This window comes from Elephas maximus, chromosome 27 (assembly GCF_024166365.1).
Source record: "Elephas maximus indicus isolate mEleMax1 chromosome 27, mEleMax1 primary haplotype, whole genome shotgun sequence".
Classification (NCBI taxonomy): Eukaryota; Metazoa; Chordata; class Mammalia; order Proboscidea; family Elephantidae; genus Elephas; species Elephas maximus.
Window position 1 is genome coordinate 35,929,405 of NC_064845.1, and position 16,661 is coordinate 35,946,065.

At 41.6% G+C, this 16,661-nt stretch overlaps 1 protein-coding gene across 4 annotated transcripts in view; it reads left to right on the forward strand.

Moving 5' to 3' along the window:
* Nucleotides 1-6,032: 6,032 nt before the first annotated feature.
* The window catches only part of CAPN7 (calpain 7), a 40,011-nt gene continuing 29,382 nt past the window's right edge, over nt 6,033-16,661 (forward strand). For 2 of the 4 annotated variants that reach the window (XM_049870795.1, XM_049870792.1), the window contains exons 1-4: nt 6,033-6,345; nt 9,813-9,921; nt 13,649-13,806; nt 15,999-16,066. In XM_049870795.1, the coding sequence (XP_049726752.1) occupies nt 6,244-6,345; nt 9,813-9,921; nt 13,649-13,806; nt 15,999-16,066 (437 nt within the window). In that variant the 5' untranslated portion in view covers nt 6,033-6,243. The other 2 variants (XM_049870793.1, XM_049870794.1) reach the window with 2 other exon arrangements.

Consider the following 16,661-nt stretch of genomic DNA (forward strand, 5'->3'; position numbering starts at 1 on the left):
ATCCAACTCTTTGAAACCTAGGAGGCTTTGAGATCCAGGAGAACATGGCCCCACCCTTTGAAAACGAGAAGGCTCTGCTTCCTGTGCTCCTTCCAGCAGTTGTGCTGATCTCCAAGCTGCTCCAGAGATGGTCCTTTTCTTTTCTTGGAGGAAAACATGTAGCACTTTTGGCCTATTTCCTGCCTGTAGAATTCCAAGAGGCAGACAACGTTCTTTCCTTTATTCTCTGTCCCCTTCAGCTTAAGCTGATGGATTTTCTGCTGTGGTAGTTGGTTATATCCATCAGTCACAGGCTTAATCTCTTTAACAAAAGATTGTGTAGCTACATCTAGAAGTCCGAATTTAGGGTGCCAGCTCTAGGGGAAGACTTTCTGTCTCTGTTGGCTCTGGGGTCAGGTCTTTGTCGCCTTTCAACATCTGTGGTCCCAGCATTCCTTGGACATATCCACGTGCATTGGCATCGATCTTCCTCTGGGTCTAAGAGGTTCTCAGTGCAGGGACCCTTGGTCCAAAGGATGTGCTCTGTTCCCACCATTTCTTTCTTGGTCGTAGTCATGTCCCTCCTCTATCTGCTCACTTCTCTCTTCTCTCATCTCTTGTAAGATAAAAGGCGTGACCCAAGCAAGGATAAGCCTTGAGTTCCTCTTTCCTCTTGTATTTTACTGTAAGTGGCAAGGAGAAACCCCATGGTCCCTTTAAGATCTGGCTTAGGAATCTCATCAGCCATATATCCAAGTTCACCACTTACAAGTTCTACCTTCCACCTAACACTTGAACATAATTCAGACAAGTTCTTTGCTACCGCATAAAAAACATTGCCCTTCTTCCACTGTTCAATCTCATGGTCATCATTTTCTCTTAATGCTTCACCAGAGGCACAGTTAACATGCACATTTCTAGAAACATTCTGTTGCTGGCACCATGCGTATTCTCCAGGACAATAGAGACTTTCTCTACAGCTCTCCTCACTTCCTTCCGAGCCCTCACCGGAATTGCCTTTGATGTCCGTAATTCTACCAACAGTCTCTTCCAGGAAATTTAGGTTTTTACTATAAGGCATCTTAAAACTCTTCCAGCTTCCACCCATCACCCAATTCCAAAACCACTCCCATATTGTAGGTATTTGTTAGAGTGACACCCACTCCCAGTACCAAATTCTGTCTTAGTTATCTAGTGTAGTGCTGCTATAACAGAAATATCACAAATAGGTGGCTTTAATGAACAGAAATTTATTTTTTTGTAGTTTAGGAGGCTAGAAGTCTTAATTCAGGGTGCTGGCTCTAGGGGAAGGCTTTCTCTCTCTGTCGGCTCTGGAGGAAAGTTCTTGTCTGTTTGAGCTTCTGCTCCTGGGCAGTCATCACGTGACTTGGCAGCTCTCTTCCCCTATTTCTGCTACTCACTTGCTCATTTAATCTTTTATATCTCAAAAGAGACTGACTTAATTGCTGAATTGATGTATATTTTGTTGTGCATATTCTCAACAAAATAAAAAAGTTAGAAAAAAGAGATTGACTTAAGACACACCCTACACTAATCCTGCCTCATGAACATAACAAAGGCTACCCATTCCCAAACCACAGGCTAGGGTTTACAACAGATATTTTGGGGGGACACAATTCAATCCATAACATAGGGAAAATGAGATTACTAAAATTCCAAAAGATAACTTGGATTTATAAAAGGATCCAATGGGCCCATACAGTAATAGCTAGATGGAATGAGTTTATCATATTTTTTTAAAAAAGCAAATTTTTTCTTCATTCTTTGAAAGACCTCTAATAAAGAATAAAAATCCTTGAAATATCAATCCTTATGAATAGTTACAACTCCTCTAAAGAAGCACAAAAATTATACGTACTGAAGAAACCCAAATCCTTAACATGGTCTACAAGGCCCTTCATGGTCTGCTGCCTGACCACCCACCTCCTGAACCTCCTGGTGCATCTCATCCTTTTTGCTCTCTCTGCTCTAGCCACACTGGCCTCCTCTCATTCCATATTCGGTTTTGCCAAAGGGCCATTGCTCATGCAGTTCACTCTATCTGGAACACTCTTCTCTCTCCCTCAACAGTTCCCACTCTCCTAATCTTCCACCCCAAGTTTTGCTTCCTTGGGAAAATCTTTGCTGACCCCTAGTTAAGGTCAGCTTCCTTTTCATAAGCTCTTACACAACCGAGTTGATTACCTTTGGAGCCGTTGCTGTTAATTGTCACTGAGTAGGCTCCAACATGGAAGCCCTGGTGGCATAGTGGTTAAGAGCTACAGCTGTTAACCAAAAGGTTGGCAGTTCAAATCCACCAGGTGCTCCTTGGAAACTCTATGGGACATTTCTACTCTGTCCTATAGGGTCATATGAGTCGGTAATCGACTTGACAGCGGTGAGTGGCTTTTGAGAGTTTGAGGCTCCAATGCACAGCAACTTTATGTATAACAGGACGAAACGTTGCTTGGTTTTGTGCCATTTTCATGATCTTTGATATGTTTGAGCCCACTGTTGTTGCTATTATATCAGTCCACCTCATTTTCACAGAACCTCTACTTTACCAAACATGATGTCCTGTTCTAGGGATTGGCCTTTCTTGATGACGCGTCCAAAGTAATCATGACAAAGTCTCACCATCCTCACTTCTAAGGAATATTCCCAATTTACTTCTTTGATGTTCTCACTTCCATTCATATTTAATCACACATCAATGTGTTTTTTTTTTAAATTGATGTCTGTGTCCCTCTACTAGGCCAAAAGTCCCACAGGAAGAAGACTCTTCTGGTTCTCACATACCATTGCATCCCCAGGTGTCAGCATTTACCTCCTCTTCTCTTCAAGAGGCTCCTCTAAAGTTAGGAAAAGGAATAAAGTACAAACCAGTGGATCGAAACTGGCAGATGTGCACTATTGACTCACAGTATTTAGAAAAAAACATCTGAATTAGTTTTTATTTAAAAATCAAGGGTTTTTACACCAGGATTTGAATTTCCGTCCTCTCTCAATTAAGAGTTCTGGACCCACGTCCCCTGGAACTGTCTAGAGCTGAGCACTGCCTCTCCAGTTAGCTGGGATGTTTACTGTCCAACTCACCTTCCTGCTCCCAGCCTGCTTCGCACACTTCTGTTCCTTGCCTCAGGGAAGGGGCTATTAGTCCCATGGAGCCCAGAGAGGCTTGGGAATCATTGTGCCATCGAGTTGATTCCTACCCTATAGGACAGAGTAGAACTGCCCCATAGGGTTTCCAAGGAGCAGCTGGTGTACGCGAACTGCCGACCTTTTGTTTAGCAGCCACACTCTTAACCACTGCACCACCAGGGCTCCTAAAAAATTGCTGTTTGTTGAAAGAATAAATTAGTGACAGTAAGGCCCTCTGGGTTAACACGCTATGATATCCAGATGCAGTGCCACACAGAAACACAAGGTGGTGCTGTGTTCTCAGAAATTCACATATATCCAGCATAGCTGTTTAGGCTCCACAGTGAGATGAATGGTTGCACCGTCCGTAAGAGATGCAGACCAGGAAGGACCAACAGCAACAGACCCATGTGTCCAAACAAGCCCTTTCTCCATTACTGGCCAGACTTTAAATTCAAGACCACTTGTGTGTGAGAGTGTGAGCCTGTGTGAGTCTATGCATGTGTGCGTGTGTGTGTAATTAGGATGTATATAAAATCGGGATACACATAAAATCAGAATATGCATGTTTATTTATAAGATTAATATTATACGTATACATAGTTAGGATATGTATATATAAAAGCAAAAAAACCAAACCCAGTGCCGTCAAGTCGATTCCGACTCATAGCGACCCTGTAGGACAGGGTAGAACTGCCCCATAGAGTTTTCAAGGAGCGCCAGGTGGATTCGAACTGCTGAGCACCTGGCGGATTTGAACTGCCGACCCTTTGGTTAGCAGCCCTAGCACTTAACCACTATGCCACCAGGGTTTCCGATTTTACATATACATAACTTATATATCCTAATACTGTAGAGTGTATATGTAATTCAAATATATATGGACATATATATGTATCTCCTAATTTTAGGTATATTTTATTACTAAATACCTAAAGGAGCCCTTGTGGTGCAGTGGTTAAGAGCCTGGCTACTAACCAAAAATCAGCAGTTCGAGTCCACCAGCCACTCCTTGGAAATCTCATGGGGCAGTTCTACTCTGTCCTATAGGGTAGCTACGAGTCGGAATTGACTCAATAGCAACAGATTTGCTTTTTGGTTTATACATAATTATGATATACATAAAATTAGGATACAAAATTAGAATGTATAAAGATAATTGTGATATGTAGAAATATGTATATATGTTATTACGATGTATATAAAATTAGGATATATATATACTTAATTGGAAACCCTGGTGGCGTAGTGGTTAAGTGCTACGGCTACTAACCAAAGGGTCGGCAGTTCGAATCCGCCAGGCGCTCCTTGGAAACTCTGTGGGGCAGTTGTACTCCATCCTACAGGGTCGCTAGGAGTCGGAATCGACTCGAGGGCACTGGGTTTTATGGGTATATACATAATTAGATTGAACCATATGAAAATATGCATTACAGATATTACATTGCTTTTGACCTACAAGAATGGCAATTTCATATATCAAAAAAAAAAAAAAACCTACTGCCATTGAGTTGATTTCAATAGTCAAACCTAATATTTCAAACAGGCCAAACTAATGAGATCTGTTGGAAAACAAAGCTTATTTTGCACTATTTTTCCCCAGAATCTCCTGCTCTCAGCTTCTAGTTCCAGTGTCCCCAGTATATCAATGATTTGAAAAATTGGTCCCCAATCATACTATCGAGCAGGTGTAATAAGAAACAACCAAAAATTGTTTTTGCTCTTTCATGTGGGAAGTTAAAGGGCAGGTGTTTGTGGGTAGGAAGATTATTTCATTCTTCCATTATATGGGAAGGAAAAAAGATTACTAAAAATTGACAGTTTTTATAAGAAGTCAGGGACTAAGGCAACAGAGCTTGGAGGGGAATGTAGGACCAGTTCATGGTTATCCACCTGTGCCAAGGCAACTGATAAAAGCTCTGTCTCCTTACAAGATGTGAGAGATGCTGGGCCCAGAAAAGCAGTGCTCTGACCCATGGCTGGAGCCAAAGCAAAATAGCCTGAAGGGTCGCAGAAGAAGAGATGAAGAAGAAAGTTTCAAAACCCTTTACCCAGTACATTGGATGGGCCACAAGGATCATTAACATGACCACTCTCCCTGAGCATTGGAATTTCAAGGCCATGAAGCCAGGGTCAAGAGTCTCGATTAGGAACAAGCCTTGAGCTTTCCACCACTCGAAGTCTAGAGCAGCAGTTCCCCAAGTGTAGTCTTTAGCAAAATTTTACTTGCCTGGGATATATTACTCAATAATTTCTGCGTTCTGTTGTATCACCTTTCTTTGGAAATAAATGCTATTAAAGAGTATCTTGGAGCCTTGGTAGCTCAGTAGTTTAGAGCTGGATTGCTAACCAAAAGGCCGACAGTTCAGATCTGGAAACTGCTCCTTGGAAACTCTATGGCGTAGTTCTATGTCCTGTAAGGTCGCTATGAGTAGGAATCAAGTCCATGGCAACGGGTTTTTTAAAGAGTATCTCAGAAGATTCCTATATCCTCACTTTACATGCCTTTTCTTTTTTTAATTAGTCCAGATGGTGTTGGGAGGTGCTCTTCGTTGATTCTTTATTCCTACCCTTTCCACTTGGTAAAGGCTGAACAGCGCGCATCCCCATTGCTGCCAGCCGTCACCACAAACACCCTACCCCTTCACTGCCAACGCCACGCACGCGGCCGAGAGACCCGCAGCCCGGACATTGCACCTGCCTCCGCCCGCCCAATCCGGTGCCAGCGGCGGTCACGTGCGCGTCGGCCCGTCCCCTCGTGCCTGACCCCGCCCACCGCCTCGCGCACTCCCGCAAGCCCCGCCTCCGCTGCCCGGGCTCCAGGGAAAGGCCCGGGAGCCAGGCTGCGCGTGCGCAGCCCGGCCGTAGGGCGGGGCAGTGGGCGTGGCGGCCACGAAGTGGGGCGGCCCGACGAAAACTCGGCAGCGCTGAGGAGGCGCGGCGTCGCGGCGGGCGGGAGCCCTCAAGGCCCGCTCTCCTCCCCGGCCACCGGAAGGAAGCTTTCCTGCTCCTCCGCGCCGCTCCCGAGCCTTCCCTCCGGTTCCGGGGCGCGCCCCGGTCAGGGAGCGTCTACTTGCGTCAGGGCCGCCCAGTCTCCCTCCCCCGAAGCGGGGTCTCGGCGCCATGGACGCGGCGGCGCTGGAGCGGGACGCGGTGCAGTTTGCCCGGCTGGCGGTGCAGCGCGACCACGAAGGTCGCTACTCTGAGGCGGTGTTTTACTACAAGGTAGGGGGCGGCGGCCGGTCTACCTCCGCCGTCCGAGTCGGAGCCTGGCGGCTTCCAGGTGCCGAGGCCACGCCGGCCGCTTGGCCCCGGCTGTGGGCTCCGCATTTCGCTCGTCCTCCTGTTTTGTGGGATCCCGGAGGGGAGAGGCGACCCGGCTGCAAAGGCTACTCACATCCCACGCCCACTCGGGCTCCTGCGACGGTGGCATGATTGGCCCGGCCTGTAGAGCGACCACTTCTCCGGTTTTAGACTTGGCGGCTGAATTCCTATCATTTGGACCGGTTATGGCGGCAGTTTAAAAAAAATGCCGTGGAGTCGATGCGACCCTATAGAACACAGTAGAACCGCCCCGTGGGGTTTTCAGGGAGCAGCTGGTGGACTCGAACTGCTGACCTTTTGGTTAGCAGCCCACCTCTTAACCACTGCGCCACCAGGGCCCCCAAGGTATGGGTAGTTAGTAGCTCATTCTTACTGTCATTCGGCTCTGATTTATTAATAGTGGGAAGTGTTCTCTGATTTTTTATATCTAGTATATATACCAAATAATGCATGTTAGTTGAAGAAAAGGAAGAATGTAAGCCATCTCTTATCCTAACGTTGGATGTATAATTTTGTGATTGTTTTTCCATGCCGACTCGCCGGCACATAACAACATGTGTTTACACTTTTTTTTTTTAAGCAAACTTGGATAGTACTGCTTATGCTATTTTTAACCTGTTCTTCTCATTAGGACGTTTGTCCAAATCATTAGATTTTCTCGTCTAATTTTATTAATAATTGCTAATAGCATTCCATTGTATGGATGTACCCTGACTTATTTACAAACTATTGGACGTTTAGGTTCATTCTGTTTTTTCAGCCTGTGAGTGATAGTACAGTTAGTATCCTTATAACTAATGCTTTGCACACTTCCTGATTCTTCTTTTGGTTAAATTACTGGAGGCAGAATTGCTAAATCAAAAGGCATGAGCTTCCACAGTCCACCCTCTCCTCTTCAATCCTGAGGATTTGCAAACGCACCTCTCCGCCCTAGCCAGGCCTTCCACAGCCTTGTTGGAGATAACTGTACCCTTAGGGTACTGTAACCTTTTTTGTTTGTTTGTTTGTTTTTTAAAGAAAGAATGTCAGACTTTGATAATACAGCAGTGGTGTTTTTCTCCCTAAGTGTATATACTGACAGTACCATGTAATCTCCTTTTCTCAGACTAACGTTTCATTATCTTCATTTTATAATCTACAGCCATGGTGGCACAGTGGTTAAAGCTCTAGGCTGCTAGTTGAAAGATGTTTCAAGCTCACCAGGAGCGAGAGAAAAATGTGGCAGTTGAAAGAATTACAGCCTTAGAAACCCTGTGGGGCAGATTTACTGTCCTATAGAATCACTGGGAGTTGGAGTCGACTCAGTGGCAGTGGGTATCATATTTGAGGACCTAATGTATTTCACAGTCTTCCATTTGGACTTCTTTTTCCCCCCCATGAGGTGATATTTTTTTTTTTTTTGATAAAATTCGGTGTGTTGTAGTTTTGTGAAATAACTTTGACAAATGTTGTGGTAAAGGTTAAAATGGTGCCGGTTGAGAATAGCTTTTTCTAAAGCAAAAGAAACTACTATGCATTGCCCCTTGTTTGGCCATAGGATAAGATACATGTCACTTAGAATTTTTCATTCCAAAGAAAGTAAGAAAAGTGGTCCTTCCAGGAACTATTTATATAAACTTTATTAGACATTTAGTATTTTCTGCCCTGATACCGTTCTGTAAACCATTTGCCATTGAGTCGAGCCTGACTCATGATGACGCCATGGGTAAGAATCAGGGTAGAACGGTACCCCTATAGGGTTTTCAGTGGCTGATTTTTCAGAACTAGATTGCGAGGCGGCCTTTCTTCTGAGGTACCGCTGGGTTGAACTCGAACCTCAACATATCTGAAGGTCCCTGGATGGCACGATTGACTTGCGCTGGATTGCTAAAGGTTGGTGGTTCAAACCCACCCAACAGCACTGTGGAAAAAAGGCTCGGAGGTCTGCGTCTGTAAAGATTATAGTCAAGAATACCCTGTGGAGCAGTTTTCCTCTGTAACACATGGGCTCGCCATGAGTTGGACTCAACAGCAATGGGTTTGTGTGTGTGTATAAATCCTTCAGTTTATTAAAGTTAAGCCAAACAGATCCGTTGCTGTTGAGTCGATTCCAACACATAGGGACCCTATGGGACAGAGTAGAACTGCGCCATGGGGCTTCCAAGGAGCAGCTGGTGGATTCAAACTGCCAGTCTTTTGGCTAGCAGTCTGAGCTCTTAACCACTGTGCCACCAGGGCTCCTACTGAAGTTAAGCGTGACTATAAGGTGTTTAGATAATGACAGACCATAAAATACAATATTCAACATTTATGTTCAAACTTATATATATTTTCTTTCCCTGAAATAACCCGAGTCATAGAATCTGAGGAAATATCTTTTTACTGCATAGCCTTTAGGCTGAGTTTCCAATTGGGACAGTGCTCTTCTTACTGGTTTTTTAGGTTCAGTGAATCAACTCCTGCTTGATTAACTGGATTCAAAAAGCGATATTCAGTATATGGCTTCTTTGGATCCAGACAGTTAGGCGTGAGGCCTCACCAAGTGTACATGTTCAGGTTCCTGCAGAAAAGGTGATGTTACTTGGAGAAGGCGTTCTCTGGTCCTTCTAGGTAACCTTCCCAGAATGGCACTGGGAAAAATGGAAGCTTTTTCTCACTAGTCATAGCATACCCACCCAGTGCCATCGAGTCGATTCTGACTCATAGCGACCCTATAGGACAGGGCAGAACTGCCCCATAGAGTTTCCGAGGAGCGCCTGGCGGATTCGAACTGCCATCATAGCATAACTGGCCTAAAAAGAATCCAGTTTTCCTTAAAGTAAGTTTATTTCATACAACTTAAACCTGCTTTAAAATGTGTCACCCTTTGGCAGTCTTTATTTTTTGTTGGAAAAAAATCTTTCCACTGCAAAGTAGTTAACCTTTATAATTCTTATCCTCTTTTCCTGATACTTAGTTTTGTTTTACGGGTAGTGGTCATCGGTTGTTGTTACTAGTTTCAGCTCTTAAGGCTCAGCTTACCTTTTCGAGGTATGTAATTTTAAGTCTGATCTGTTGCATGAAAGTAAAGGAAAACAGAAAGCATGTAAACCACAACTATTCTGAGGAAATGTTTGTAGTCCTTGTACTTGAATTCATAAATTCTCAACAGTGTGTGAAATTGAGAGATTAAGAACGGAAGAAAAGGTATTAGAGGATTATATGACTTATTTACTTTATGAAAAATGTTACTAATATATTAAAGATTATTTTAATATAATCTTATTGTATTAAAATATAAGGCATTAGTTTATTTACGAAAACCAATAGTGAATTAGAAATTAGTAAAGAAAAGTGAAATTTTAATGTATCTACTGGGTTCCTTTAAATACTTTTTTTATTATTTTTAGGAAGCCGCACAAGCCTTAATTTATGCTGAAATGGCAGGCTCAAGCCTAGAACATATTCAAGAAAAAATAAATGAGTATCTGGAAAGAGTTCAAGCTCTGCATTCGGCAGGTTTGTAAAGGAATACTAAACTTGTCACTGTTGTTTTTCTTCCATCACATTTTACTTTTATCCTTATATTCTCTCTTTTTTTCATCTTCCCCTTTGGCTCTTGATCCTCACTCTTGTTGCTCATTGGCTAATCACATCTTTAACAGTCTTATGATTGGAAATTTGGACTATATGGAAATAAATGATGGATCAGTGAAGAGGAATTTTAGACATAATGTAGTCCAATCTCCTTATTTTCCTGAGGCCCAGTGATAGTCATCTACAGTCAAACATTTACTCAATGGCAGAGCCAGGCTGGGGACCCCATTAGAGTCTGCTTTTAAAATATATGTCAGTGCTCTCTCTTGATATTAAAAAAATAAGTGATTATTCCTCCTCAGTGTTTAAAGATTTTAGCAGTAACTTCACAGTTTCTCCTACCTCAGACTCTTCTATCTCAAGACCTTAGCTGAACTCTTTCTTTAAACCATACTTTGGAAAAACAGAAACTGGGACAGCTTGTATTTATTTTAGTAAACGGCATGGCAAGTGCTGTGATAGAAGTACACACAGGTTTAGTGATAGCATTTTCTGTTAGTTTGAGGTAAGTGGTTTATGTCAAAATCTGTTCACATGGGAGGAAAATTATCACCTGTTAACAATTTGTTTTAGAAATTTATTCATCCCTCCAAGAGCTCTTTCTGATCTTTTCTTTCTGTCATTGTATAATAAAATTACAAACAGCTTAGAGGAATTTCTACATATTTAGCATTGCTTGATAGACTTTGTGCTACTTTCCTCCACTCATTCAGTGCTTCCCCCAACATCTGAATAGTATGAACAGTTATAAGCACATAGGCTAAAGTAGGTTTGATAATTGGATTTCTTGTTAGGACAATCCCCTTAAGAGACAAGGTTGTTCACTTTAAGACAGTGCCCAAAATTGAGTGTATTGAAATGTGGACTACCTGTGTATCAGGGCCTCAAAGAGACTTCATTTTCCAGGCAAGTAAATGAAGTTCTTAAATTTCACTTTGATAATCAGGAAACCTTGTTTTATAAACAGTGTTTACAAATGAAGTTATCTTTGAAGTATGGAAAGTAATCTTTCATGCTTACTTCCATCATCTCCCTGTTTTTTCCATAGATATTTCCCTTCATTTCAACCACCATTTATTGAGTGCATGTTTGGGCTATACGGTAAGTACTGGGTGATAGAAAAATGACTACCAGTCCATGCCCTCAGGAAGCCTTTAATTAGGTGTGTAGAGAGAAAAGTTATAAACATTGAACTATCATCGAAATACCTTCCTGAAACATCCTGGACTAAATGTTAAGCTGAATGCCAGTGAAACGCAAATTTCAAAAAGAATTTTTAAAGCATACCTTACCTTGATTGTTTAGCCATTTGTTTCACCAGTAACTTGTTTGTTTCCTTGTTATTTTAAGCAGAAGAGTCCTTTTTCAAAAAAAATCTTGTTCAGAATCCCGGTTTTTAAAACACAGTCTGCTGACAGTCTGGAGACTCTTGAGAGATGAGTTGACTTCTGGGTGGGGAAGGGTAACAGTTTGAAAATCACCAGTGTAGTATAAAGAGCCCCAGACTTGGAATTAACAGATCTCAGTTGAGTCCTTACCCTGCCACTGTAGCCATGAAACCTATGGGACTTCAACCAGGAACGATTTTGACCCCCAGGGGGTGTTTTACAATATCTGGAGAGATTTTTGGTTTTCACACCTGGAGGGGATGCTGCTGACATCTGTTTGGGTAAAGGCCAGGGATATTGCTGAACATCCTGCAATATACAGGACATTCCCCCACAGTAAACAGTTATCCAGCCCCAAAATGTCCATAATCCCAAGGTTGAGAAACCCTGGGCTCGATATTTTAACATTTTTGACCTTTGGTGTCTTCAGTTTGTAAATGAGATTGGTATGTACTTAAAAGAGGTTATAAGGATTAAAGTTTTAAAGCATTACCACATACTTTTAAGAGACTAATGAAATGTAATTAATAAAGCTTCTTAAAATTACAGCTTTATTGAGATATAATTCACATATCATAAAATTCATCTTTTTAAAATATATAATTCACTAATTTTTAGTATATTCCAGAATTGTGCAACCATCATGACTACCTAATTTAGAACATTTTCATCATCCCAGAAAGAAACCCTGTATCCATGAGCAGTTCACTCCCTGCCCCCCCACCTCCTCACCCATCCCAACTTCACTAGCACCTGACCCCTGACAACCACTAATCTATTTTCTGTCTCTATACATTTATCTGTTTTGGGCATTTCATATAAATGAAATGACAGAATATGTGGCCTTTTGTGTCTGGCTTCTTTTCATTTAGCATGTTTTCTAGGTTAAACTGTGTTGTAACATGTATTAGAACTTTTGCAAATAATATCCCAGTGCATGGATAGATAGCACATTTTGTTTTATCCACTCATCAGTTAATAGGCATTTGGGTTTTCACTAAATAAGTAATGTTACTGTGATCATTTGTGTACAAGTTTTGATGCGGATGTTGTTTTCAGTTCTCCTGAGTATGTGTCTAGGAATGGAACTGCTAGGGTGTATGGTAACTCTATTTAAGGGTTTGTGGAACTCCAAAGTGGCTGTACAGTTTTACGGTTCTGCCAGCAAAGGATGAGGTTACCAGTTTCTTCACATCCTTACCAGTACTTGTTATTCTCTGACTGTTCGACTTCAGCCATCTTGTTGTTGCTGTTAGTTGCTGTCAAGTCAGTTCCGACTCATGGCAACCATATGTGCAAAGTAGAATGGCTCCGTAGGGTTTTCAAGGCTGTGATCTTTCAGAAGCAGATTGCCAGGCCTGGCTTCTGACTGGCTTCTGGGTGGTGGGCTTGAACTGCAACCCTTTTGGCTAGTCAAGTGCTTAACTGTTAGCACCAACGAGGGACTCCTACCAGGTATGAAGTAGTGTCTCATGGTTTTGATACGTCTTTCTGCGATGGCCAGTGATGTTGAACATCTTTTCATATGCTTATTGGCCATTTTTGTATCTTTGGAGAAGTATCTGTTCAGATCTTTTGCCCATTTTTGAATTGGATTATGCCTTTTTGTTGAGTCATAAGAGATCTTTATGTAGTCTGGATACAAGTCCTTTACAGGTATTTACTTTTATATTAAAAACAAACACGAATGTCAAAGAGCAGTAGAAATATAGCTGTTTTGCTGTGAGTTGGAATCAACTTGATGGCGCCTAACAACAACATTCTGGACCCAGGTGAACAGGAAACATGGCAGGAACTTTATCTTTGGGCCTAGTATATTAGATGATTATTCTGTACTGAAAGAAATTGTTCAAAAATTACCTTATAATGGAGATGTAGCATTTTCCAAGTTTTTGTTTATTTTTTTGTTTTGGGGGGTATGTGTGAGGAGAACTTGTTTTTTATTTTTTTTAATGAAGAGAGTGCTAATAGGGAGAGAGATGCAGGAGGAAAAAAATTTGTGAGTAAATAATGCATTTCTTGGTATTCTTGGTATCTAGTGTCTGTCGTGTATGAGTTAAACAATTGGGGATGACCTTAAAATTAAGATTGAAATGGGAAGAGAAAGATCTGTTTTTAAGGATTTGTTTTTTGACTTTGTATTTTTAAGTGAAAGAGTTGTAGGATTTTGGAAAAGAATGTCTTAAATGTATTAAAACGGTGTGTTGTTCAGTGGGTATGTTTAGGTAATGCTTCTGTGTATGCTTATGTTCCTCTCCTAGTTCAGTCAAAGAATGCTGATCCTTTGAAATCAAAACATCAATTGGACCTAGAACGAGCCCATTTCCTTGTCACACAAGCTTTTGATGAAGATGAAAAAGAGAATGTCGAAGATGCTATAGAATTGTACACAGAAGCCGTGGATCTCTGTCTGAAAACTGTATGTATAGCGAGAAGTGAAATTTAGTGGAATTATGCTAAGAAATGTATTTCTTTACCAGTGGCTTTTACTAACAACTCATTGTAGCAAAGTATCATATTATCGTAAATGTAACTAGGTTACTCCTCATTAAAAGATGATGAAGAATAGACAGTTAATGCACCCACTTCTCTCTTGTCAACATGGTTGAGTTCCAAAGACCAGGTCGTTATGCAAAAATTGACATTACACAAAAATGGAGGAGGACAGCATCATTAAATAACTGCCCAATTACACCACTGCATACCTGTCAAACCACTGAGAATCATGGCCCAGCCAAGTTGACACATAACCACCACATGCAGTGTTAACTCTTCGTCTGGCACCTTGGTGTTGGCTACTGCCAGATGTAGGTCATCAATGCACAAAATAGTTGCACAGTAGATTTTTTACTATTGTAAGTGCAAACTGTTAGATAATGAAATAGCTGATAAGTGAGGAGTAGGTATAGTGAATTTTAACGTTTTGGTAAGAATTTGATGTTGAGTCATTAAGCAATTTTTTTTTTAAGTTACAGGTATATTTTAAAAAATTTTTTATACCTTGTTGGTTGAAATTAATTTACTACAGGAAGCATTTACATAAGCTTCCTTTTAATTTTTTTCATTGATGAAAAGGACTCAGTTCTCACACCAACTGAAATGAAGGAATCAACTCAATTATGTCCAATTTTGATGCCAACTGCATAATGTAATGCTTCTTCCTCTGTTCCTAACCACCAGAGCTAGGTCATATCTCACAAATTAAAAAGGCACAGTCTTCCAGACTGTCAAGTCTGTCCAGGACCTCAGAACCAGCTGCAATCTTGGGGATCCCCACGGTACCCTCACTTCTGACCTGACTACAAATTTGGAGGTTTCCCACTACTTCTCTAAAGATGCCGTGCCATAAGCTTGGGTGTCCCCAGGCCTCCCCTCACATCTGACCTTCTGTCTCCCACTACTCTGTTTTGATAATTCAGTAGAAGTGTCCGAACTCACGGAAAGTGTTCCGCTTCTTATTGCAGTTTTATTATAGTAAAAAAGATACAAAGGATGCATAGATTGAGGTCTGAGAGGGTTCCCAACACAGAGCTTCCGTGTCCCACTTTCCCATGTGTATCAATGTGTTTCACCAGCCAGGAAACCCTTGGAAGGTCCATGTCCCAAGCCTTTATATGGGCTTCATTACATAATAACGTTTGATTGATTCCTGCCCCTCCCTTGAAGTTGGCTGGTATCACGAGGTGAGTCTTTCTGGTACAGCCAGTGCCACCTGGAATAACCTCATAAGCGTAACCTGTTAGGTAAGCATGGACTGAAGCCCTCATCAAAGACACTTTTACTCATTGGAGAAATTCCAAGGTTTTAGAGGTTATCTCTCAGGAACCAAGGACAAAGACCGGATTCTTCAGGTAAGGGTAATTGTAAACCCCACAATTTCATACATGAAAAAATAAGGTAGTGGTTTGGAAGGGCTTTATTAATTTGCAGCATAAAGTCTGTATGCGGAGTTGCTTTTACTGCTCATTGAGGAACCCTTGTTGGGGGTCTCGGCGTCTAGCACCTAGTGCGTAAGAGAGCAGTGCAGTACTTGCTTAGACAGCACATGTAGTGAAATCAGATGATGGAGAGAAGATTAGCGTGGCCCTAAACGAGGATGATATGCAGATTCATGGACCTTTCCATCTCTTTTGAAAACCTAATCTGCTATGTAAACGTTCACTGAAAACACAATAAAATACCACTTAAAAAGAGCAGCGCATTTAACAGGAGGATGAGATAAAGTGGGGAATGGCGTTCCCAGCATCATTCAGAGGGCTGGCTTTTTTGGCCAGGGCCTTTGGTCCAGAGAAACCATCTAGCCTGATCTCTGTAGGTACCTGAGACCGTAGGTACGTGGCGGTCTTCTGAGGTTTCTCCCACTTAGCCTTCCATGGCACCATGGTCATAGAGTTGTAGTCCAGTTAGCGCCTTTCCACAGTAAGCGGCCTTCAAGTTTACCTCAGTGACAAACTTTCAACACTTTTTTAAATAATCCTTTTAAAGGTGGAAATAAGTATAATGTGCATTCTAAGTCTTTTTTGCTTAGAAATATCATGAGCTAAGCAAGTGGTTTTACCACTTCCAAGCAAGTTAAAAAATAATAGAATGTCTTTTTTTTCCCCCCCCAAGTCTTCTGAAACTGCTGATAAAACCCTACAAAATAAGCTGAAACAGTTGGCTCGACAGGCACTGGATAGGTGAGTTTTGGTCATTCATATTCTTATCCGTGGATGGCATGTACTGTTACTTACTGTAAAAACACTCTAAATATGTGGTAGAGGCCATAGTAGCAAAACTCAGTCTCTACACTGAGACCTAGAACAAGTCTGCCTTCTTCTTCTGAGTGAATTTTCCTTCTGAAGTTCCCTGCCTTAATCTCAATAAATAGCCATTAGTCAAGAAATATTTTATTTAGTTTTTGCTGTATGTAAAACAAATGATTGGGATATTAAAAATGGAAGACTTCTGTAATATTAGATTTCCAAAGAGTGGACCTTCCAGAGAGACTTCTAGAGCTACTGATAAAAAAAGAATTGAGAATGAGGCTGCTTACAGCCATACACATACTCCAAATTATAGAATGTGTGTACCTCCTTCAAATCTCTACTTTTAAATGAGGCCTGCCCCAACCATTCCAGTTATAGTTTCACTCTTCCCTCAGCATTTTTCATCCTGACTGCTCTAGTATTCTTTGCCATAGCTTTTACCACTTTCTAACATACATGAAATTTGCTAATTCATTGTGTGTGTTGTTAATATCTATCTCCCCTCCAGCCTCCATCCCCGAAGTGT